The sequence below is a fragment of the Biomphalaria glabrata genome, chromosome 9, assembly GCF_947242115.1.
Source record: "Biomphalaria glabrata chromosome 9, xgBioGlab47.1, whole genome shotgun sequence".
Classification (NCBI taxonomy): Eukaryota; Metazoa; Mollusca; class Gastropoda; family Planorbidae; genus Biomphalaria; species Biomphalaria glabrata.
Genome location: NC_074719.1, coordinates 38,560,518 through 38,584,828, shown reverse-complemented (window position 1 = coordinate 38,584,828; position 24,311 = coordinate 38,560,518). Strand labels below are relative to the sequence as shown.

The 24,311-nt window shown below is 33.6% G+C and overlaps 2 protein-coding genes across 3 annotated transcripts; one reads left to right on the top strand and one right to left on the bottom strand.

Annotated features, from left to right (window-relative positions):
- Positions 1–1,122: 1,122 nt before the first annotated feature.
- On the bottom strand, positions 1,123–9,278 carry LOC106071618 (probable caffeoyl-CoA O-methyltransferase 1). 2 transcript variants are annotated; one of them, XM_013231760.2, is made up of 7 exons: positions 9,190–9,278; positions 5,674–5,980; positions 4,795–4,899; positions 4,314–4,421; positions 3,573–3,673; positions 2,385–2,534; positions 1,123–1,789 (listed from the first exon to the last, which is right to left on the bottom strand). In XM_013231760.2, exons 2-7 carry the CDS (start codon positions 5,966–5,968, stop codon positions 1,718–1,720), a joined length of 831 nt encoding a protein of 276 aa, XP_013087214.2. In that variant the 5' UTR covers positions 5,969–5,980; positions 9,190–9,278; the 3' UTR covers positions 1,123–1,717. The 2 variants fall into 2 exon arrangements, with proteins under 2 accessions (XP_013087214.2, XP_055896639.1); XM_056040664.1 differs by lacking the exon at positions 9,190–9,278 and adding an exon at positions 7,254–7,336.
- Positions 9,279–13,236: 3,958 nt separating this feature from the next.
- LOC129928258 (uncharacterized) lies at positions 13,237–23,440 on the top strand. The gene is made up of 7 exons (XM_056041807.1): positions 13,237–13,357; positions 15,713–15,783; positions 16,622–16,667; positions 19,401–19,502; positions 20,211–20,324; positions 22,235–22,352; positions 23,084–23,440. The coding sequence occupies exons 2-7, from the start codon at positions 15,721–15,723 to the stop codon at positions 23,325–23,327; spliced, it is 687 nt and encodes a 228-aa protein (XP_055897782.1). The 5' UTR covers positions 13,237–13,357; positions 15,713–15,720; the 3' UTR covers positions 23,328–23,440.
- Positions 23,441–24,311: the final 871 nt, after the last annotated feature.

Below are 24,311 nucleotides of genomic sequence, written 5' to 3'. Positions count from 1 at the left end.
AAATGCACACACACACACATACAAAGCAAATGGATTTCACACTCTTCTCTTTGTAGGTCAGTGCTTTTATTTCACAATTTAGATAATTTTATTTTCATAAATATGAAATATACCAACGAAACATCACATACATAATTTTGTTTAAACTGTGTTTATTTTGTCTGTCTTTTACAGCTAGGCATAGTGTAGTTATTATTACTTGGTAGTTATTATCAATTGGAGCTGTTAAGTACTAGCTATTATGAAGCTTAGACCACTAAATACTGATGATTATTCAGTTTAAAAAACAGAATCAAAAGTCTTACAACTGATCCTTATACATGTAATTGAAATGTTATAATGGATCATTTCACTTTGAATTTGAGACCACCCTGTTTGATGAAAGCTCACTCAGGTATTTCTTTCCAAGGATTATTTCACAGATTCTTAGTTTATGAGAATTATAATTTACTTTGGCCAATGAAATATTGGTACTAAGTAGATCATATACTTCCCATTAGAGTGGACAAGAATGCTCAATTAGGAATAGAGAAAAGTGTTGTGTAAAAAAAAAACATGTCACAAAACATAAAGTCAATAGGGTCTCTTGGTATAAGTAGTAAAATTTAAGTTCCCCTTTCAGACCATCCGATCTGTAGGGCAGATGATGTAAAGGTCATCTGTTTCTGAGGCTAACAAGGGTGTTTTGTGGCAGCATAACAACCAAGCTCCTTTTCTAATGTCAGGCACTCTAAAGATCTGGAAATTAAAATCTCAGTCTACACCAGGATTTGAACATGGGACCTTCCGGTTCAGAAGCCATGTGCTTTACCACTCCACCACTGTGCCTCTCTTGGTATTAGTCTCTTAAAACTCTTTTGGTCCTAAGCTCCAAGAAATGAGGTGGAGGTTTTATTTGTCTATTTAAAGATATATGTTGTTGAAGAGCAATTTAAAGGTACTGGTCATTGGATCATGCCCACTTAAACCATTTAGGTAACTTTAATTACATTAAAACTTGTTTTTTTTTTTGTCTTAAACATTAAAATTGTGAAATCATTTAGAATTTCATTTTAAACAAGACTAATTCTTAGTCCAGATTGTTGAGAATGTAGTACATGATACAAAAATACAATTCAAAAGTAATTCATCATATGTTTTATTTTTCAAAGTTCTAATCAAATAGATTACATTTATATAAGAATGTCTTTGAGTCAGAAGATTAATAAGGAGTGCAGTATTTCATGTGGCTTCACAGCCCCAGCTGCAACTTGAGTATTTAGATATAACTGCATGACACATTTAAAAGAACATTTACACAAGGCTAGTAATCCAAAAATTATATATTTATTAGCATAGTATGTATACAATCTGATTTAATACTTCTAATATAGAAAGTAGAATATAAGGCATATTCATGTATATCTTTTATAGAAATCAAAACCATTTGACCAATCTTAAAGAAACATGGGATGAATGTTCCTTAGATAATAATCTTAGAATATGTAAAGTTGGCTACAACAAGAGAGTTTACTAGATTTAGGTTAATGAGGAATCTTGACATAGATTTTAACTATTAAAACAGCAGAAATGCCTTTTATCATATAACAAAGTAAAAACAGAATGAAAAAATCTGAGCTAAACTGGCTAAAAACATAGCTAGTAATAAATATAAATACTACATTAGTTCATAGTAAAGATAACATATATTTGGAAGTGTTATTAATTATTTTCAATATTAAAGCACAGTCCCTTCAACATCAGATTTCCTTCTGATTAAAAGAATTCCATCACGGATAGGTAAAAGAACCTGAAAATAAAAAATAAAATATTTTATTATTGAATCATATTAGCTCCATAATTGTTTCTGTCTTTGAATTAGCTTAACTTCCATATCCGTGTTAAAAACATCTATAGGAGTGGAATAGGATAGCCCATATCTTTGCAAAATGAGTTTCCAACGTAGCAAGATAAGATCTGTAGCTCAATCCAGCAGAAAGCATACAATCTAGATGTGTTGCTATTGTCTAGTAAGAGCATTATAGAGGGTAGGGCAATGACCTAGAAGTGATTACACTTATTAAAAAAAACAGATCTAAGAAATAAGGAATCTCTGCTAAATAGGTATTTGTTTACCATTAAAGGATTTTCACTTGTAATTTACTTGTTTAAGCTAATTTGTAACCTTTCATACAAGACTTAGTTATCCATTTATAATAAGTCCTAAATTAACCAAAATGTAAGAATCATGTTTCAGTATCAGAGGGAGAGCATTAAACATTTATATTCTTGTTAGTTCCCTTTACTATACTGAAATCATTTAATGTTTTTAAACCTTTTTACATTTTCATATTTAATCATTGAAAGATTTACCAAAGATGACAAAAAAGAATATAATAACTTACAGAATGCAAAGAAGGATCAGAACTAACAGCCTGAGCAAATATTTTAGTAGGTGTCTCCCCAACATCTGGTCTATAGCCATCTCCATGTCTGTAAGCATTGTCAACCAGAACTGATCCACCAGGAGCAAGAAGATTTTTTTCAAAGACATACTGATGAAAAAGAAAACAAACTGTAGAAATGCTTATTGTGGTTATAAGGACTGTTTGTGGAAACATTTGGCTTTTGACTTTAAACTCAAAAAAGGACAACAAATATTTTTAAGTAGTATTCTAGTACAGAAATCATTTAAACAATGTGGTTAGTTATTTTGAAAGTACTATGTAAAGAATATAGATACAAGATACATATCTTTAATAATAGTAAATAAATTAGTGTTTCATTTTGAGTTACTGTGTTTTTAGCTGAATGACAGACAGTGGAATGTCTCTTGTTTATACACTTTATTTTTAACCTTATGTATCTGTCATTCCCTATGTCCAGTCTTGTTTGGTTTTAAAAAATTTCTACAGTTTTTATGGGCAGATAACCAGGAATCCAAACCAAGAAAGAGATTGGTGCATCCAAGAAACAAAAGACTTCCATTATAATGAACTATAAAAGAACCTGTTTATTAATTACCAATCTGTTGTTTTTTTTTAATGATTTTCTCAAATGGAAAACTTCACACATTCTGAGAATTTAGCAGAACACTTTGCTTATTTTTTAGAAAGATAAATTCACATGGTAACTGTGTTAATATTAGAAGATATTACGTCATTGTTTGTTGTCTATGTTTTATGCGAAAGCAAAGAATCGGACGGAAATAAAAGTTAGTTATATATGTCTACCTTGATAAAGACAGTCTCGTTATTATCATTATTAAATAGTAACGTCTACAGTATTATTAATCTGTGACAACAGAACAGTAACCTACTAATTAATTATTTCAGTAGTTTGTAGAACACCTATTCAGGCCTCATGGAGCACTAGGGTTCTGTAGGACACAATTTGGTAAACACTATTTTATACACTGTAATAAATTCAATACTAACAATAGACAATGTACATAAAACATATTTTTTTTTTTAAATTTTAAGTGCAGCAAAATATGTTACAGTAGTTCAAGGGATCAAATTCCCCCCTCATCTTTAAAATGTTTCTTTAAAAATTTAATTTTCATCATGTTATTTTCATTATTCCAAACTAACCTTCAAATACAAAATATACTCAGACTTGTCAGCATCCAGAAAGATGATGTCAAACTTCTCTCCCTTGTCAGACAACTGTTGAATTACTTCTGGTGCTTTCCCTTTGAACACAAAATTAAGAGAATCCAGAAACTAGATAGTGACAACTTAACATTAGATGAATCCAAAATATTGTTTAATTAAAAAAAAAAGCCAAGAAAATAACACAATTAGAAGCAACATTAAATAGGGTAGTTTTCTTAGCTTGTTTAATTATATATATTTCAGGTTTCAGAACTGAAGATTATTACATCGTAGCCATAACCTCCCACAGCAAGGCAGGGGATGGCGTAGGCAGAGTTTAAAATCTGAGACTATCGAGATGACAGTTCAGAGATATCACAAAATCAGGCAGCTATCCAAGTATACATGTACATACAATAAATATTAAAATATTTAATGCTGAAGTTCATTTAGAATTTCCTAATCCACATTTAACCTAACGAATCTATTTTTTTTTTACTTTACAAAGATGTCAATGTAACTTATCATTTATTTAAATGGTAGTTTCTAAACTTAAAAATTTATGCCTATTTCTATAAACCTATTTTATAAATCAATCTGAATGAATATTTAGAAATGGTATCAATGCATATAGTAATTGTACGTGACGAGTAAATTGCAGCTAATTAGTTTCTCTTTAGCAATTGATTTCCAAACATTAACTTAACTTTTAACATTTTGACTTTCAATTTCCCTTACCAATAATAATTTTGATCTTGTAACCGTGTGGAGATTTCTTCAGGAAACTGTTTTCAACCAAAGTTTTTAAATAGTCATCTTGGTCGATTGTTACAACTTCTCCATCAGCTGAAAGACAATATACAAGATCAAACATTTTCACCTCTAGAGCCACCTCAGTAAAATAGCTAATATAAAAGCGACTTAGCCCTTTCACAACTCTAAGTGATCATGGTGGTGTAATGATTGGCATCTAATATATACTGAATGGGAAACAGATGTCACAGTCATAATCTCACTGAGTAACAACAAGCCCTTTAATTATTAGAATCCTCCATTGCTTGTTTCTTTTTTTTTGGCATAAATTTTAATTTCTCTTTGCTAAAAGAAACAAGTGCCTTGAAGACTGGTACATAATTTCTAATAATTATATTTTATGTATGTCATGTATTATAATTTAGTTGTATTACTATTGTACTTGGTGGTATAAAATTAGAAGTACCAGGCAAAGCTTCTGCCATTGAAAGGGCACTGTATCCGGTAAACATTCCGACATCAAGGATTCTTTTAGCCTTCTGAGCACTAACAAATGATTTGAGAAACTGACCTTTGACACAAGAAAAAAAAAATAATGGTTATTATGCATCACAGTGTATAAGCTATTCAGAGTTAGAAAGTAACAATTAAAATAAAAAAAAATACTTTTTGTAAAAAAGCAAAGCATATATTGAGAAAGTTTGCTTCTAATATTTTGAATGAAGCATTTTTAATAGATCTAGACTAACAAAATAAATATGTGCAATAGGGAATATTTGTATTGTTTTATTTAGCATGCTCAGTTCGCTATGGTCCAATCACTTTTATGGAGGGGGTAACTAGGAGAAGGTTTTTGTGCTCCCTTTTCAAAAGCAGTAAATTTAGTTGTCATGCATTTCAAAAAGCCAATTCAAAACAGAACAATAGAGGATTTGAACACCATTTCTTTCCAGGGATTGACGCCCCATGTTTATCAATGTTTTACTCAGCTCTGTTTACCTTCACCTTCAAGTAACCCTTAGTCTGTTGGCACCACACTTCTTCTTCTAGCCAGCTTTTTGCTGCTGAGCTGTGAGCTCTTTTGCAGACTTTGAAAAGAAAAAATAGTGTGATGTTCACTTCAGTTGTTCATCGATGCCGTACAGTGTGTTGGTTATGTTGAGCTGTAGTGGAAGTAGGGTCTGCCTAAGGTGGATTAGGAAGAGGCATTTAAAGAGAATATGGTTTACTGCTTCATAAGGGTGGGTGCAATGTCTACAAAATAGGGTAGGTGTGTTGGCACCACAGCAGATCAGTTGACCACTAAGCAGAACTAATACTACTAATAGAAATAGTGAAGACATACCTTCCACTGATCCAGACATCATTCCTGGAGAAAGTCTCCAAGTTGTCTTTCCCTCTGCATGCACTGCTGCCCAGTCATGCTTGAGAGTCTCTTCCAAGATATTCTTGCAGGCTTCACTTTCAGCTGAAGTTGATGATTTGGTAAAATCATCTCTCAGTTGAACTAACTCAAGGGCATACTTAAGACCTTTTATGACTTCTGGAGCTGAGTTGGTCGACTCTGCCAGGTCTATGGCTTTGATTAGCTGATCAATGGCTGGATCATGATATCTTCTTCTTCTGGGATTCTGTGACATCTTGGTTAAATACTTGAACAAATACCATTAAATAATTAACTTATACCTCTTAACAAAAAAAAAATTTCTACACATATATAAATAAAACTAAATAATAAATTGAGTCCTGCTTTCTTTTTTTTTGGAAAGTATTTTTTTTGTAAATGAACTTGATTTTCTTTATAGGCACATTTAATAAGAAGTTCTGAAAAAATTATTAAAATTACATGTTGTCATTTTTCTTACATAAATATATATTTATAATTAAATTGGAATTAATAATGCAATGTAACTAGGTTACTGCTTTTCTTATAATTTTCAAGAAATAGATAGGTTTATACTAGACTTTCTTAAATATTTTCGCTTAACTTCTTTTCTCTGGGTGTTTTTAATAAATTAAAATGTACTTTAAAAAATAAAATTCTGTCCCATGTATTCCATAATTATGACAAATGGCTAGATATACACACTAGACAAGGAATCAAAATAATAGGCCTAGATCTATTCCTAAAATCAGAAGCATTATCGATATTTGTTTTTGTACTAGACCTTTCTATAAGGAGCTATCTAAATAGCCAATAAAGGTGAGGCTTTGCATAAACATATAATATAAAAGTACGTAAAAATAAAGTTTTCCCTTTCAGATCTTGTGATCTATGGGGCAGATGATGTTAAGGTCATCTGTTTTTATGGCCAATGGTTAACGAGCAGCAAACCGTCTTTACTTTCCTCAACTTAAGTCAGGTACCCATTGGAGTTGGGCGGACTTAAGGGCGCCATAAAAATCCAGAAATTCAAAATTCCAGTCTTCATCGAGATTTGAACCCAGGACCCCAGGTTCGGAAGCCATGCGCTTATCCACTCAGCCACCGCGTCCCATGTATATTATTTTGTGCAAAATAAAAAAAAAATTATGCTCTTTCTAAATCTGGATATAAAAGTTTTTAGTAGGCTAATAATAATAATAGATCTACAGTTTTACATTTTCAAGTCAATATTAAAATGTACTTGATCTGCAATACAGAAATTACATGGGTAGGCCTAACATAGCACAACTAGTCTATCGACTAGTCCTAGATTCTAAACTAACTAAAGTAAATCTAATTATCTATTCTAGTTTAGATTTTAGATAGATCTGGATCTAGGCTTAATTTACAAAATTCAGCATTGACTTAGCTGAGCTTAAGTCTCTACTTAACATTACGACTAAATTTACACATGGGCACAGCTAGGCGTAGCACATAATTGTCTTTTGATAATTAGGAAATCATGTAATTTTTAAAACACAAGAAAATTGAATTATTACTTTTGATTTTTTAAGCCACCATTATTAATGTTTAATTAGGGATCGTTCTTTGTTTATAAAAAAATGGGAGATATTCATTTTAAAACTAAAAAAAAAGTACAAATCTTATCGTATGTACAGAGGATACTTAAAAAAAGAATCGAAGAAGATCAGAAAACTCAATAAAACTCAAAATGCTATTTTATTTTTTTTTTCACCAACATTAGAATATGCACCTTCTGTTTTTGGACCACTTGACTAAAAAAAAACAACAACAACAAAAAACAAACTATTCCCGACGAATAGTAGATTAATAGATCTGCGAGTTGTTGTTTTTTTTTTTGTTTAATTTATATTTACATTTGAAAATAGGCCTACATAATTAGTTAAAATTGTTGAGAAACTACAGGAAGATTCAAATGCAAATGTCATTTAATTGATAATCATACAAAAAATATCAACTAATTGCAAATACAAAAACATAATATAACATACGGCAAAAAGACAAAAGTAGGCTACATATTTATAATATTAGTAATTTTCCACTATGGAAACTATAAATAAATAGCTATTTGTTTTTAGTGTATTCGGTGTACGAATACAATTTAAGCTTCAGCTGTGCGTTATAAAAGGTAATGGATAAATTTGAGTACTCAAAACTATGAGTTTAAAAGCTTTTCCGTTTATCGCATGTTTTTTTTAAACATTAGTTGGCAACATTAGAGTTTAATTGAGCGTCATTGACATTGTTTAGCTTATCATGAAAATCCATCAAATGGTTAAAACATATTCGTATAAATGATCTTTATTTCAAGGTGCGTTTAGAGTTTAGAGCATGCCATGGCACGTGTTGCATCAGTAAGTCGGGGAAACCAATGACCTCAGTCTCTAGGCTTGACTAGGTGGATTCACGAAGAATGTAGGTACAGTGGGCCCTTGACTTTCGAAGGGCAGACTATCGCGGAAGGGCTAGATATTCTATATCGCGTGTTTTTTTTTTTAAATATGAATGGAAAAAAACACTTCATTTTTTTTTGTTTTTTTTAAACACCAAAGTTGTTTTTTTTTCGTTCAAGGTATATAATTTATCAATTTTGCAAGGGAAATCTAAAAAAATTGCATTAAAAGTCAGAAAATTTATTTTAAAAAATTACTAATATTAATTCTTCTACAGCAATGTTCCTTATGTGCAGACGTATGTGCAGACTTTATGACATAATAATAGTAGCCCTATCATCATACTTACTGTATGTAGGTTACTAATTAATTTTGTACTGTAATGCAACGTAGCGTAAGGAAGTAGGCCTACTATAAGAGATATGGTACTTATAAAAAAAAAACGTAACATTTAAGGGTTGTTTTAAAAGAAACAGCTTGTAAATGTTATTAAGAGGAAGAGAATAGTTATTTAGGAGTTTAAAGTGTTAGAGGATACTGCGATACTGTGCCTGTCCAGAAATTGTGTACGTATTTGAAAATACCGCGTCTTCACTTCGCGGAAATTTGACTTCGCGGAACGTCTTCGAATGTATCCCCCGCGAAAGTCAAGGGAGCACTGTAATCATCATCATTTTTTTTTTTTAAAGAACTTCTGCAACTTATATAATAAGATAAGGGGAAAAAAAAACAACACCAACACATCCACACACAATCCGAAGGGATTATTTCCCTTTTAAACTATTTCTAGTCCTAAGGCATAACTTGCTTGCACATTTTCCCCTTTAATAGCAGTTTATTTGTCATTCTATTTTTTTTTATTTGTTAGCGAGGCTTTGAATCCAAATATCCAATTATAGCCTACTTAGACAATAATAACAACACACACACATACGTAGCTTAATTAAAGACAAGACTAACTCATTATTTATAATTTACAATAATGGCTTATTTGAAGTTATTTCAGTAAAAAAAATGCAAGATAACTTTGAACAAAAAAAGTTAATTTAACGAATTGTACCTGAATGGTTTGAAGAAAAAACAAAACAATTCTTGTAACAGATAAAAACAAAACACGTTAATTAAACTTGGACTTATATTTATAACCCTCAGCCTATTAATTTTGCCTTCTTTCATGGTCGTATCATTAATGTGGGAGAAGTCATTAAATAGCTCCTCGATAGTTCGAAAAATAATTAACTAGCTCTATAGATAGTTATTATCCTAAATACGAATCTGTTTTCCAAATAGTAAAAAAAAAAAGTCTTTAAAATATATTCTAGATCTGAAGTGAAGACTAAATCAATAAAATGTAAGACCCACAGAACTCGTTTTATGTGAGAGATACGCCTTTGATTTTATTTTGATAAGAGTTATCGTGTGCCATGTGTGCCATGTGTAAATATATTTTTAGTGTCACGTATCTGGACACTTCAACATTGAGATCTTAAATGGACCAGAAGTTTATGGAGATTATATACACTTGTGTGGTCCAATTGTTAACCCTTTCCACTCTAAAGGCGTTAAGTTACTGAGTACAGAGTTAGCCTGCATTTCTCACAAAACAAATATAGATTTAAGAACATAAGAAACAACTTAGAGGAAAAAAAAAGCTCCTACTAGTAATACAAATATTTTTTTTTTCTCTTTGTAACTAATGAATTTTAATGTTTTTTTTTTAATTTAATATTTTTTACCACGCCCATTTCTCTCGCCTCTCGTGAAGGAATCCTAATTTAGCGAATGTATAGATCTACCAGCTAAATTAACAATACTTAAAACAAGTTCAATCCCAGTACTTGGTTTACAACAGATTTTCATACATATCCAAATCATATCAAATCACCCCACCCCCAACTCGTCGTAGTTTTTCAAAGGTACCGTTTATAATCTTATCCAATTAATCACAGAATACCGTGTGTCTAACAGTCAGAGCCATCTTAACACAGGTACTCTCCATGGTATCTAGAATATTGCAGGCAATATATAGCTTCGCTTTGACTATATTTTTCTCTTTTTTTTTATATTTGAATTTTTTTGTTTAGTTTTAGCATTTAAAAATTTTAGAGTTATAAAGCCTTAGGCCTATATGTATTTTTCATGGCCGCAAACACTAAAAATATCATTAAAAAAAACAATGAAAGATAAAAAACAAATTTCCTTCATGCATTTTATTTTATACTTTTAATGGTTCAATCTGTCTAAATTGAGAATTGTGGCTCAACAAAAATGGCTAAAACGGATTTTGGGAGTCAGTTACACAGATCGGGTCTCTAACAAGGAAATCCTTTGCCGAACTTTCTGGGAATCGAACACTTAGTGAGGTTGTGACAGAGCGTCGCATGAGGTTTGCGGGACATGTTCTACGACAAAATGAACTACGTATACCAAGAGTTGCAATGACATGGAGGCCAATACGAGGAAAGTGCAAACAGGGACGTCCTCGTATTACTTGGCGCCACACCTCCACGGAGGCACCTCAGAACAGTGGACACCAGGTGGAAGGAGGCCTCAGACATTGCCAACGACAAATCTTTATGGAGACAGTTTGCTGCCCAATGCGCCGAACCGCGAGGGAGGACCTAATGACCAACAATGACTAATGTAATATTTCATATTTCCGTGAAAAAAAAAATCAATTTTTATTAATTTAAGTAATTTTGAGCTATAAGATTTTAAATTATGGAAATATTTTGCGGCCATCTAGGATTCATTCCTTGGAAACCAACAAAGACTTAAGGTCATTTTTTTATGTAGGCTACTAAATAATGTAAAATATGTAGAATTATAAAATAACATTTTCCTTTTCTTAATAATGTAGGCCTATTCGTCCCCTAGGAGAAAAATCATTATAACTTGCATATTTGATTAGTAACAACTCAAAGCTCGCTCAGTTAAATTCAAATTTCATCAAATAAATGAATCTAAAAAATATTTTCATTAAGTAAATATTTACTTATTTTATTATGTAAATTATTTACATATTTTTATTTTGTAAATTAACTAAAATTACACCCATGTTTCATTGCATAACATACTATATTTTAAAAATGTTTATAATAATGTCCATAAGGCCGTGTGTAACAGTAATTCCAAATTATAATCCTTTAGACAACTACACATCTTTCACAGAGAAGAGTCCTTATTTTAATATTTTCGTTGGTCGAATGGTTAAGCGCTTGGTTTCCGAACCTGATGTACTGGGTTCGAATTTCAGTAAAAAATGAGATTTTGAATTTCGGGATTCTGACGGTGTCCACCTAACTTTAATGGGACATACCTGGCATTAGTTAGGGAAAGTAAAGGCGGTTGGTTCGTGTGCTGGCCACACGACACCCTGCTCGTTAACCGTTGGCTAAAGAAACAGATGACCTTAACATCATCCGGCCCATAGATCGCAAGGTCTGAAAGGGGGAAACTTTACTTTTCATTTGAAAATAACTTATTGCCATGAACCAGAAGATAACAGCTCCAGAAAGAGATTCTATAGAGATCTTGATCTAGTTAACCAGGTCAACCGACAATTTATGCTAATGATTTGTCACAAAAACACCGTACGGATCTACACAGTTTTTCTCCGAACAATGCCATGTTTTTGAAGTCATCAATACCGCGATTTACATAAACACTAAATAGATGCATACATTGAAAAGACACGGATTCAAGCTTTGTGTGTGTGTGTGTACTTGAATCGATCAGGATTTGAACCTGTTTGGTGCACACAACTAAAAGGTCTAACTAAATACACTGAGCTCCTCGTTGAATAGAACGCTGAATCAATGGCAAACGCAGAAATAACAAAAGTACGGAAACATGTTTCACAAATAAAAGAAAGCAAAAAAGCAAAATATTTTTTAAAAAAATATTTTTTTAAAGGTTATCTAGGGGGAATAGTTCTCTCAATAATGTAGAAGTTATTTTCCTTATTCAATATTAAACAAATAATTAATTACCATTATTTAATTGACTAATTGGTTAATTCTCTTTTTATTTGATGCATGTTTTGATAGGTATAATAAATAAAGGTTCAAATTGTGAATATGTTAATAATGTGCACAAATATATTGAGGGAAACAAACCCTACACATTTAGCCATATCTGAATACTGATGGATTAATTTCCATTGTTAGTAAGAAACAAAGTAATTAATTACAAGCAATTAACTAACCACTTGTTTAAATTTCTTTTATTGATTTTTGTCTTATCTGTGCCAATGAATAATTCTGCTAAATTTCATCTTAATCCGACAATGGGTGTCGTAGATATAACGTGTTCAATCTTTTTACCAGACAGACAGACAGAAAGACAGACAGAGTGAGTTGATATAAGCTTCGTTAATAATAAGCTCACGCTCTGACGTTCTATGCTATCACAAGCAGGGGCGTAATTGCCATGTGGTCGTTCGGGCTAATGCATGGGGTTAGATTATCATCAACTCTGAAAGGAACATTCGAAATATGTAAAACATTTTTTTACATTTTACAAAAGAATATTAAATATAACTGCTTGGACCTATGCTTTATGCGCTCTGGACTGTGGTTTCGATGGTCCATGGTTCTAATCCTGCCACTACCCTCCCCCGCCGTTCTGCGGAAGGCTTGTTACGATGTAATAAACTTCAATTCTGAAGAAACATATCAAGCTTAATTAAACAAATATAATAATAACAAATCACATCTTTAATATTTTGATTTCTAAATAATTAATCATTAGGACAAATACCAATGAATTAGTAACTTTCTAGAAATCACTAGAAATTTCTAACGCCTCACGTGCTTCTGTATCACGTGGCATGTCACATGTTAATTTTATTTCCAATGTTAAACCATTTTTTTTTTCAATTCTGATAAGCAAAAAAAAAAAAAAAAATCTGAAAGGAAAAAAAAAATGTAGGCGGAGCTAAGCAAAACGGAAGTAAATAAATGGATGTGTCTTTTGTAAACTTTAATCCCACCCATTTTAATAGAGCAATAATTCCACAGCCAATGAGGTGATTTGTCTCCAAAATCAATTTGAATTTTTTAAATGGGAGACAAGCCATGAAATATGTTTACTGAATCTTATTTCTGTCTTTCATTATCACTGTGGCTGCTTAGAGACTGTACCACTGGGGCCTCTACGTTCTATATAAAGTAATATAGTATTTGAAAACAACTCCGACGTTCACACAAGTCAAGTCTTATAATTAGGTAAGTCATCCGAGCACGTACATCTTGTTGATATAACAATACACCTAAATGTAGATCATAGAATACACATTTGTTATTTCTCATAGTATAGACATCGACAAAGTACATGTATTATAACACCCTTACGGTATAACAATAATTTATACTTTTATGGCATTGTTCAGGCTACACAATGACCATATATCCATAGCTCTACAAATCTTAGCCTACTGTAGGACTATGTCCAGTTCCAAGTTTTATTCTACGAAATTAAATCCGACCTTAGATTTTCGCCTTAAGGTTGTTGTTTTTATATAATCGAATGTTTTGTCAAGATTCTTAAAATAATAATAACATTAAATCAAAATCTTTTAATTGTGTTATTAGTAAGATTATGTTGCACTAATGTCACTTCGTTTGGGTGTGACGAGCTGCTTTTTGCATTTACTGCCAGCAGTGGCGTAGCTAAGGTGGGGGTAGGGTGGTCCAATTTTGAAAGTTCCTCCGGGCCCCCACTTGAAGGTCCCCTAATGAATGTCCTAATTTTTTGTACATTAAATATTAAATATTACGCCACTGACATGTAATCTTGCTATTCACGTGAAGTCAAATATAATAGACTGTATCAATTTAGATTTTCTGCACAGAAAGCACGACATGAGGCGATATGAATTGAAATTTGTCACTTGTGCATCATCTCGCCTTAACCAATGGTATTATTCATCGAAATAGTGTTAATGATTATTGTTTTGTTACTTCTACTTATATAATGTACCAGTTGGAATTTAGACTTTTAATCAATTATCTCATGTCGAATGTCAAAATGCAAGGGACCCTAATAAGATCAATCCCCCCTTGGGCCCCTTAGCTACGCTACGCCAGTTTTCTTCAAATTTCTTTGGTGCAATCTTCCGGTTAAGTTGACCAGAAGAGGATCTGAACCTGTTTCTTTGTCAAGTTGTCGTTTCTGGGTTTCTTGCTGAAAACAACTCTTTGATTTGTGTGTTTTTACTTAAGAAAGACATCCCATGTCTACCAAACTCGTTTCAGTTTCATGGGTCAGGTATGAGCAACATTTCACATTATTGTATGGCTTGGTTTCTATAATGATCAGTGTAATAAAAAAGAGAAAAAAACAATGAATGAGATTTGGTTGGTAATACATTTTTTGTATTCAGCTGAACATTTTCCATCCCATTTTTGTGCCTTGTAACAAAAAAAAAAAAGTGATCCTAGATTCGACAATTCATCTTGCGCGGCCTTTGCAGGACATTCATAAACTAATGTTTCTGTGAAACTGATTCCATTTTGTACCAAATTTTAATTATTCTTTCTGTGGGTGTTGTTAGTCTGTAGCAACGGATATATATTACTTTAAAAATAAAACTACTTTTAGCGGAATACGTCTTTCAGTTTCTCGTCTTCGACTTGGCCTCTTCTTTCATCAGCTGCTCACCCCAATTTACGCAGCCACCTGCATCAATCCAACTGAAAGGTTACATCAGAATTCACCAGCCAATACAATCAACACACATACTCCATAACAGTGGGACATTTTTCCATGATCAACTATGGCTGTCCCATCACTCGAACAGATATTACGCCGGAAGTACTAGCGTCAAATTCACCTTCACCAATCCCTTAAGAGTGTTGGATGGTCGGGATACAATGCAAGATCTGTTGAGCGCCTTTCTCCATTCTTCTCTGTCTTTTGTCTTGGAAAGAATCTCTTTCGATGTCAGGCCCGTTCATTCTCTTAGGGTGTCTTCCCATCACTTTCTTTGTCTGCCTCTTCTTCTTCTTCCTGGTGTTGTTAAATTAACAGAAAATCAAGGAAGCCTCTTGCTACTGTAGAGTTCTTTGAAACTTTATCGAGTATAATTAAGACAAATATAATAATTCAATAATCACGCTATTCTAAAAAACTTGATTTCATATTAACAGTTATATTACATGTCTAATTCATCACGGCATTATTTGACTACATATTAACAACTATAGTACATGTCTAATTCATCATGACATTATTTGACTACATATTAACAACTATATTACATGTCTAATTCATCACGACATTATTTGACTACATATTAACAACTATATTACATGTCTAATTCATCACGAAATTATTTGACTACATATTAACAGTTATATTACATGTCTAATTCATCACGACATTATTTGACTACATATTAACAGTTAAATTACATGTCTAATTCATCACGACATTATTTGACTACATATTAACAGTTAAATTACATGTCTAATTCATCACGACATTATTTGACTACATATTAACAGTTAAATTACATGTCTAATTCATCACGACATTATTTGACTACATTTTAGAATTTTTTTTACCTCCATTCCAAACAGTTATCAAAATGGCGCCCAGGTTTGACGTCAAGAACTTGTACTTCCTGTGTCTATTTATAGGAGCATCATTGGTAGGTGCTGCACATTTGTTGCTTCTCTGATTTTGTACACAATTATGTTTTGTTAAAATTGCTTTTATTTGGCGCTTCTTTAAGCACCTACAACAAACTTAGTCCATTACAGTTTAGTTAACCCTTAAAACCCGTGTGGTAGTTTAGCCTCTAAACACCAGAATTGTAATTCCATTTTGTATGCACTCATTGTAAAACATCTCAGCACTTTAAGGGTTAAATTTGGATGGGGTGGGGAGGGGAGGGTTTTAAGGTTTTCTGGTTGAAAGCATAATGTTAACTCATAAAGCATAAATCCCGAGTCTTCTTCTGTATTTAAAACCCAGCCCCTTCACCAAGGCAGTCAAATACTTTTTTTTTCTGTTGTTTTTTTTTTTGCCACTAAGCGCAGATTGTAATAAAAAGCTGTATAAACATGAGACAGTAAAAATTGTGGGTACCGACTCTTAACATAACTTATTTCGTGCTAAGATGGTCGAGACTAATTGAAGTTGATCTTTTAGGTTTGATAACTTTAATATCACACATTAAGCTACAGGGTTTCTGTAGTCTTAACTCTCTCCGTTATAATTTTCCTCGTTCCGATAGAATTATTCATTTGGCTCATTTGTATTTCACTATCCTGTTAGGATTAAACTTCAATAATTATTTTGTTTGTTATCAGAAAATGTTTTATTTGGTATCGAATTATATCGGAATGCATGCTCTTTTTACACAACAAAAAATAAAGTTTATAAATCCAAAAATCAATTTAGTCTAATGAGGTCAAATCAACGTTGGCATCGCCAATTAGGAGATAAAGAGTTAATCTGATTCGTATTTTTTTTCTGTTTCCAAGGCTGCCAGCTACAATGAAACCCTGTGTTGTCGATACATTCACGAAAGTAAGTTGATCTACGTATTTGATAGCACTTGAACACAATACTTTTCATATTATTCCAGGTTTTTTGTCAATAGGTGTAGATGGCTTATGGTGTCATCTATTCCCATATCATCTCTTTTTAAAATTCCGTAACTAATAACTAATAGTATCGTTCCTATTAGATGTAAGGGAGATAATTTAGATATCTAGCTCATGTCGATTCTTTAAAAAAAGATTTTTTTTTGTTTTTGTTTTTGTTTTGTTAATGTGTTTCATCTGGTGCGGACCGCACTTCTAGCACAGCCCTAGTGATGCCACTGTCTCCTTTATTATTGTAGAAGAGCAAATCTTGAGCATTTACTTATTTCTATAGATGCGGAGACTTTTTTTTTTACATCTTTTCACTCCACGAAATGAATGAATGCACAGTTTTAAGGATGAGACATACATACCGAAGACAAGAAATTATAAACATTTAAAATCTGAATCAGTGAAGTAACTATTTAAGGTTAAGTAAAGAATTAGTGTAGATTGGTGAATGGGGGGGGGGGGAAGGGTGGGGGGAATAGAGAGCGCTTTTGCAATCGACCCGATACTATAGAGACTTCCAGACAGCAGGCAGGGCAAATGGTGTGAAGTGCATTTTTTTTGCGTTTTTCTTGTTTAGATCGAGTTTACTTCCATTTACTTAAAAAAGTAAAGTTTCGTTTTTAGACCTTGCGATCTATTCCTCAATTAATGTCAGGTACCCATTAGAGTTGGGTGGACTGAGAGGCGCCGAAAGATCCCGAAATTAAAAATCCCAGTCTTCACTAGGATTCGAACTCAATACCCCCGGTTCCGAAGCCAAGCTCTTAACCCTACCGCGCCACTTACCTAAACATTTTCATTTTTGTCTTTGCGCGATGTGTGCACTTTTAAAGTCAACCTTTACCTTCACCTATCGTTTAGTTTGTTGGACTGTTGGGACACTTAACATGATCTATCGTCCGTCTCTTTCTCCATTCCTCTTTGACTTTTGCCTGGAGTAGCATCAGTCAAAGAGGCAGTTTTCTAAAGTAAATACTTAGTTCTGTATTCTTCTTTGACTTTAGTTGTCCCCCTTCAGTCTTAACGATTAGGGTTTGTCTCGTAGAACACTTGTCCATGTGACTGTGGAGCCCTATTCTCGAGTGATACTCCCGTCCACATGTTTCGCAGCATGGGCCGGCCTTAAGCATAGGCAAACTAGGCAGCCGCCTAGGGCTTACAATTGGTGGGAGCCTCGCATAGGAGTAAAAAACAACGAAATTTGGATGAGATCTCAATCATAGTATTGCACTATGACTCTATGTTTACTAGTTTAACTCTGTCTCTTCTAAGTCTCTATGTTTACTAGTTTAACTCTGTCTCTACTACGAAAATTGCGATATATAATCTTCAGTTATTTGTCGATTTAGATTTAACAGGCAGATTTTTAATAAATTACATAATTTAATGCCTCTGCTGTTTCTTTTTATTTCTTTATTTAATTGGGGTCACAAAATGACTTCGCCTAGGGACTCCAATTATCCTAGACCGACCCTGTTCGCAGGTTAAGGTAGTTTTCCCTTGATACAAGAGGAACCAGCCATTTTTCCTTCGGGACGCTATTCTTCCAGAACTGAGGACAATGCTTTTTCGCTGCCATTTCTTTTTAGGTCACCATCTCTCTAGACTCTAGACATAATGCGGTCAAGGGCTATTTCTTCCGAGTCAGTAATCAACATCAATCTCCACTGCTTTAAGGTGTCGTTTGATTACATCCACTGTGATGATGCCTATCTGCCTTGTAGTTATCTGATGCCTATCTGCCTTGTAGTTATTTGATGCTTGTCTGACTTCGACAGAACTACTCTGCAGATGTCTTGGTTTCTTGTGCGCGTGTATTTCTATGCGACTAACCAACAAGATAGATGACACACACGATTAACAAGTATAGAAACGAAGTCCAAATCCGTTGAACAATTCATATGAAGGTTTAATCCAGCAAAAGGGCCACAGTCGATGTCTCTGTCGATAAATACGTCCTACCCTTATGAAATCCTATCACCAACTGATTTTCTGTCTTCAAGTAGCCTCCAACCCAACTAAGTCATAATGTTACTAATCGCGTTCAAAATCTGTCAATTATGGTACGTCTCTGAATAAACTAATAGGCCTAAATACTAACTAAGTGTCTTCTAACATCACATATTAAAGGTGGAAACAACCAGTTCTTGAGTCTGTCAAGTTCATAAAGGATGACTATTGGGATACGATTGTCCGTCATACGGTTGGCATGACACGCTAGCGCAGGTGGCTATGTCTGATGAATAGGAAAACCCGTTCGAGTATCTTATTACGCGCCCTTTCTTGCCTTGTGATTCTCAAGATCTTTTAGATGCAGAGCAAATGAAATAAATTTAGTTTTCTCTCTTGCTTTGCCGTACAGTAGCGGGCTCAAAACACATGACCGCTGTTATTTTCGAACATAAAAAAAGGGCTTAGTTTTTCTAAGTATACATACATGATCAATTGAATAAGATTTCATATTTTTATCGTCTCTAAGTAGAATAGTTAAAGCTGACCAGCTAGTGTGTGAACCAGAGCCTTGTCTTGTATATAGTAAATCGAAGTAGTTCAGTAATAAATGCATATATATAAATGGCGAACGCTTGTCTCCTATTTTGAACATTCTTTCTTCCTTGTTAATACATTTTAATGACAACCATTTCATTCGTTTTTCATTTGGCAGGCGACTACGACGCTTTCTATGATTTCAAGAAAAGATTCTCAAAACACGATCCACAAATTAAAATGTTTCACAGTTTTACAGGCTCTGGATGCAGCATGAGAGGTGAAGATAGTGCTGGAGTTTATATCATGTAGAGCTTACGAGACTTACACGCTACTGCAACCAAACCACCAAAAAAGACAGTCCAAGATGTAGCATATATATATATATATATATATATATATATATATATATATATATAACAGTACTCACTGTTATGTTCTACTGTCAAACCAGTACTTACTGAAGACATCTTTTTCTTACACCATTACTCACTGAAGACATCTTTTTCGTACACCAGTACTCATTAAAGACATCTTTTCCTTACACCAGTACTCATTAAAGACATCTTTTTCGTACACCAGTATTCATTAAAGACATCTTTTTCGTACACCAGTACTCATTAAAGGCATCTTTTCCTTACACCAGTACTCATTGAAGACATCTTTTCCTTACACCAGTACCCACTGAAGACATCTTTTCCTTACACCAGTACTCACTGAAGACATCTTTTCCTTACACCAGTACTCATTGAAGACATCTTTTCCTTACACCAGTACTCACTAAAGACATCTTTTCCTTACACCAGTACTCACTGAAGACATCTTTTCTTTACACCAGTACTCATTAAAGACATCTTTTCTTTACACCAGTACTCACTGAAGACATCTTTTCTTTTCACCAGTACTCATTAAAGACATCTTTTCTTCGATTCCTCTCAATTGTATTCATTAAAAAAATGTATCAATGCATGTTCTATTTATATCTCAGGTGTTTTCAAATTGGAATTCGGTCGAGGGGACAGACTTCTTATTGATATGATTTTTGAGGATCCACAAGGCTGGGTCTACAACTTGGGAGACTCGAGCACTAACAATGGATATGGTAATAATCAGAATATAATTGTGTTAACATTGTTAATATTTTTAATTTCAATGTCAATAATTTTAACATTTTCAGATATTTTCATATCCAAAATTTATAGTTCATATCACTGAACAAATTTAACAAATTTTAAAGTACAAAAATATTTTAGTTTAGTACATAATAGTAAGGGCTAGAACAGCACAATACAGGAGCACACATAACAACACGCTAACACACACACACACACAGAATGAGTGAGTCGTAACAGATTGTGGCTGATATTGCTGTAGCTTGAATTCGTAACAGATTGTGGCTGATATTGCTGTAGCTTCTGAAGTCGTAAAGAAATGGCTTCATTAAGATTTCACAAATAATCTGAAACTGAACGGAAGAATTTTCATATGTGTATACTGTAGATATCCTAATAGTTAAAAGTACTAGTTAAAACCATACAGTTTAGTGATCTATGTCAGTGTTTCCCATACCTTTTCTTTTTAATGGAACACTTCACACATTCGAAGAATTTACGTTGAATTACTTCATATTTATTTTAATAAATAAATAATCATATAATCATAAATAAATAGACATATAACCATATTCTAAATTTAGCATTATTTTTTTTATGTTTCAAAGTACGATAAAATACATTTACATGCGCAAAAAATGTAAAGATTAATGACTGACTAATGGTCTTGTGGGATTGAAGAGCGTAGCTTCTTGATAGCTAGCACGAGACTGCCAAACTGAAATCAAATATTTGGTGTGGCGTCTAGCCTGCTTCTAGACTTTGTTGCAACATTAGAAAATCTTCGCACAATTAGGTTGTAGAAAACTGAAGTGGAATCGCGAAAGTTTTGAAATATTAGAGTTGGGCTTTTTATCCTTGTTTCAAACTAGAATCAGAGTCTTCAAAGTCTATAGTGAGGTTGTTATAAAAGTAGTTCGTGGAATAACTATCCAGCTCTTGCGGAACAAAACATCACAGCTTGGGAAACACTGGCCTATACTTTTAGATCAATGTACTGACCTATATTTTTGTGTATTTGCCTTTAGGCATACCATTTTAACGACTAAATGTCACCTAAATCTGGACTTCAGTTTTGCGATCCGAATAATATATATAGTACATACTAAAGGAAGTGTTCTTAAGCCATGTTTCTTAAAAGTTATTTGACAAATTTTGCAAGTTTTAGCACTGCAGAATTAATTTTCCTAATTGTTTCGTCTAGATCTCATTTTATATTTTATTTCTGGCATCAAGTTCAATTTAGCGCCCTTGACATTGTTTCGTTTCTCGTGAACACCTCTAAACTCTAAATCTCGAATTTTGATTTTTTGTGTCATTAGGATTTTCTTTCTTAATATCAGTAACCTGGTCTTTATTTACATTTGGCTAGTTTAGATTCGGTTTGCGTTCCCTAATCAATACAATAGAGTATGAAGAACAAAACAGAAGACTAATTGCTGTAGAGCAGGGTTTCCCAAATTTGTTACTTATGCGTACCCCTTCTAGAATTTTCGTAAAGCTGAGCACCTCTCGCCCCCCTCCCCAAAGTTATATATATAAGTTTGGTAAAGTAAAGACGGTTGGTCGTTGTGCTGGCCACATTGGCATTTTCCTTAACCGTGGGCCACAGAAACAGATGACCTTTACATCATCTGCCCTATAGATCGAAAGGTCTGAAAGGGGAACTTTCTTTTACTACTTTTACTTTGAGTTTAGAAATTTGATTCTTCAGTAATTTCTGCTATAAGCGAAAGAACGTAGAAATTTAAATTCGCATTGTTTTAAAATATATAACACATCAATGCTTCCTTATTCTGCACACCGGATACACCGTAGACCCCCCCCCCTCGCCCACCATAAATTGAAGTAATACAACGTAGATAATTTGTTGATGATCACTTGGTTTATTCTAATACAGGAGGGGATGCTGGGACACAGAGCAATGACGCGGAAATGCAGCTCTACGGCACGCTTTCCGGTTACTATAGCGACGTGAAAGGAAGTCAGCTGGCATTTGGCATGGCGAACAACAACAAGTAAGTCGTGATTGTAAATTGATTCCATTTTAGAGAAGAGTCATTGGGGAATATTTGCTGACTCTTCAACAACTGTATACTGTTTGTCTTTATCCTATGCATTTTTCAGATTGTCAACCTGACGGCCGTCAGCAAGCTCTATGAAACCTTTGTATTTTATTTTCGGTATTTCCCAAAAAAAGCCGCAGTTTATTTAGAAAGCTTAGAAGACATAATCACTCATATTTCGTATTTCTAAAGCATTTTTTTTTCTTTTTCCCTAAGTCTACTTATTTTTAATATGCCTTACGTCATGTCCACATCCTTGTAGACGCAGTCTAAATAAAAAAAAACAGCATTAACTCTTTCTCTCCGTAATTATTTACCACATTCTGGTGGAATCAACGTTGGTATCGTCAGTTAGGAGAGAAAGAGTTAATAAGATAGATATCTCTCTTGAGAAAGAAAAAGTAAGGAATGGTACCTTGTAACATTATAAAAAAAAAACAACTACATCTAATCCTAATGGTATTGAAAAGATAACTCTAGATCGATTGTCATTTTGGTACATTTAAAAAGTGGTCAAATAAACGATTACAATTAATCAACTCTAAATGATATTTCTTTGTATTTAGAAAGAACAAAATACCAAGATAAAAGAATTATGACCTATAAAATATTAATGTTTACTATATTATGGAAACATAAGCAGCAATACAATTTTTTAAAAACATTTTTATTACTTGTTCCAGTGTCAGGGCGACCTTGCTGGCGGGTGACCACTGCGTGACCTGGTATAACGAGTGCGACCCTACATCACTCAACTACTTCTGCAGCAAAGGTTGGTTCGCCCTGAACGACGACCACGACTCAGAGGGCCCAGTGAACAACGACCTATACCTCGGCGTCAACCGAGCCATCGGGGCGCCAGAACTTGTTGGGAAGGGCGTATGCAAAATAGGTTTTAAATGGATTAGGGGATCAAACACGTATTAATACTAGAGGGAAAGTTTAGATCACGTGAAACATATCGATTTTATTGTGTCAAATTTCAAGTCATTTTTAACCCTATGAAGTCATTTTTAACCCTATCCTTCAAAGATCAAACATTGCTATATTGTTTAAATTAAATTATGAAATAAAAAAATATGGACAACTTTTAGTATTTGTCTCGTTTTCAATAGTCCTTGTATTTTGCTTAAACATTTTCTTTTTAGCTTACGATATTATAGTTGTTGCTGAAAGCATAAATAATAAAAAAAATATGTATAACTTTATATTAGTTGAAAATGTGAATGTATTTTTTATATATTTTTTAAAATGTGGAAATATTCTATACATAAGTAACATTTTTGGAACCATTTTTTTTTTAAATCTGGTAAGCTTCATTGGAAGAGCTCTAAATAATAATAAAATAATGAATAATACCAGTTTCCTTCCAGTATATTTATATCATCAACAACGAATACAAACACAGCAACCATAATAACAACAATAAGAGTAACAATTCTATGGCCTCCTTCAGTCGCGAAGCGACTATGGATCATCTCATGGAAATGAGATGAATGCCTGGGCATTAGCTGTGGTCGGAACGATGTCGCCCACACAGTTCCCCCCTCTCCACGCAAACCTCTCTTGCCTTGCAGCTTTACCTAATCATGGGAAAGGCTTCGGGAGTCAACCCTGAGGAAAAATCAGGAGCTGGCGACCCTAAGGCAGTTTGCAGCACCCAGTGCTACACTCTGGCAGAACCAGCGACGCCGCTGACCCCAAACTGTATCGGCACTTTGGAAGAGTAACAATAGCAGCATCAAAATCAACAAGAACAATAATCTGAACCAGTGCCGGCTTTAGGCCGATTTGACCGATTTCTTTAAATTGGGCCTCGCGCCTGGCAGGGGCCCCGCAATTTACATTTAGCGTATGTCAGTCATAGCTCATGTCATAAGCTTTTAAATCAGCGGTTCTCAACCTTTTAAG

What these genes read in the sequence shown, in the direction of transcription:
- LOC106071618 (XM_013231760.2), bottom strand. Translation starts at nt 5,968, where the DNA reads ATGTCACAGAATCCCAGAAGAAGAAGATATCATGATCCAGCCATTGAT. An exon ending in AATGGCAGAAGCTTTGCCTG is followed by an intron (nt 4,422 to 4,794) that starts GTACTTCTAATT and finishes ATTGTCTTTCAG; the next exon opens with CTGATGGAGAAGTTGTAACA. An exon ending in AGTATATTTTGTATTTGAAG is followed by an intron (nt 2,535 to 3,572) that starts GTTAGTTTGGAA and finishes CTTTTTCATCAG; the next exon opens with TATGTCTTTGAAAAAAATCT.
- LOC129928258 (XM_056041807.1), top strand. Translation starts at nt 15,721, where the DNA reads ATGGCGCCCAGGTTTGACGTCAAGAACTTGTACTTCCTGTGTCTATTT. An exon ending in GAGCACTAACAATGGATATG is followed by an intron (nt 20,325 to 22,234) that starts GTAATAATCAGA and finishes ATTCTAATACAG; the next exon opens with GAGGGGATGCTGGGACACAG. An exon ending in GGCATGGCGAACAACAACAA is followed by an intron (nt 22,353 to 23,083) that starts GTAAGTCGTGAT and finishes TACTTGTTCCAG; the next exon opens with TGTCAGGGCGACCTTGCTGG.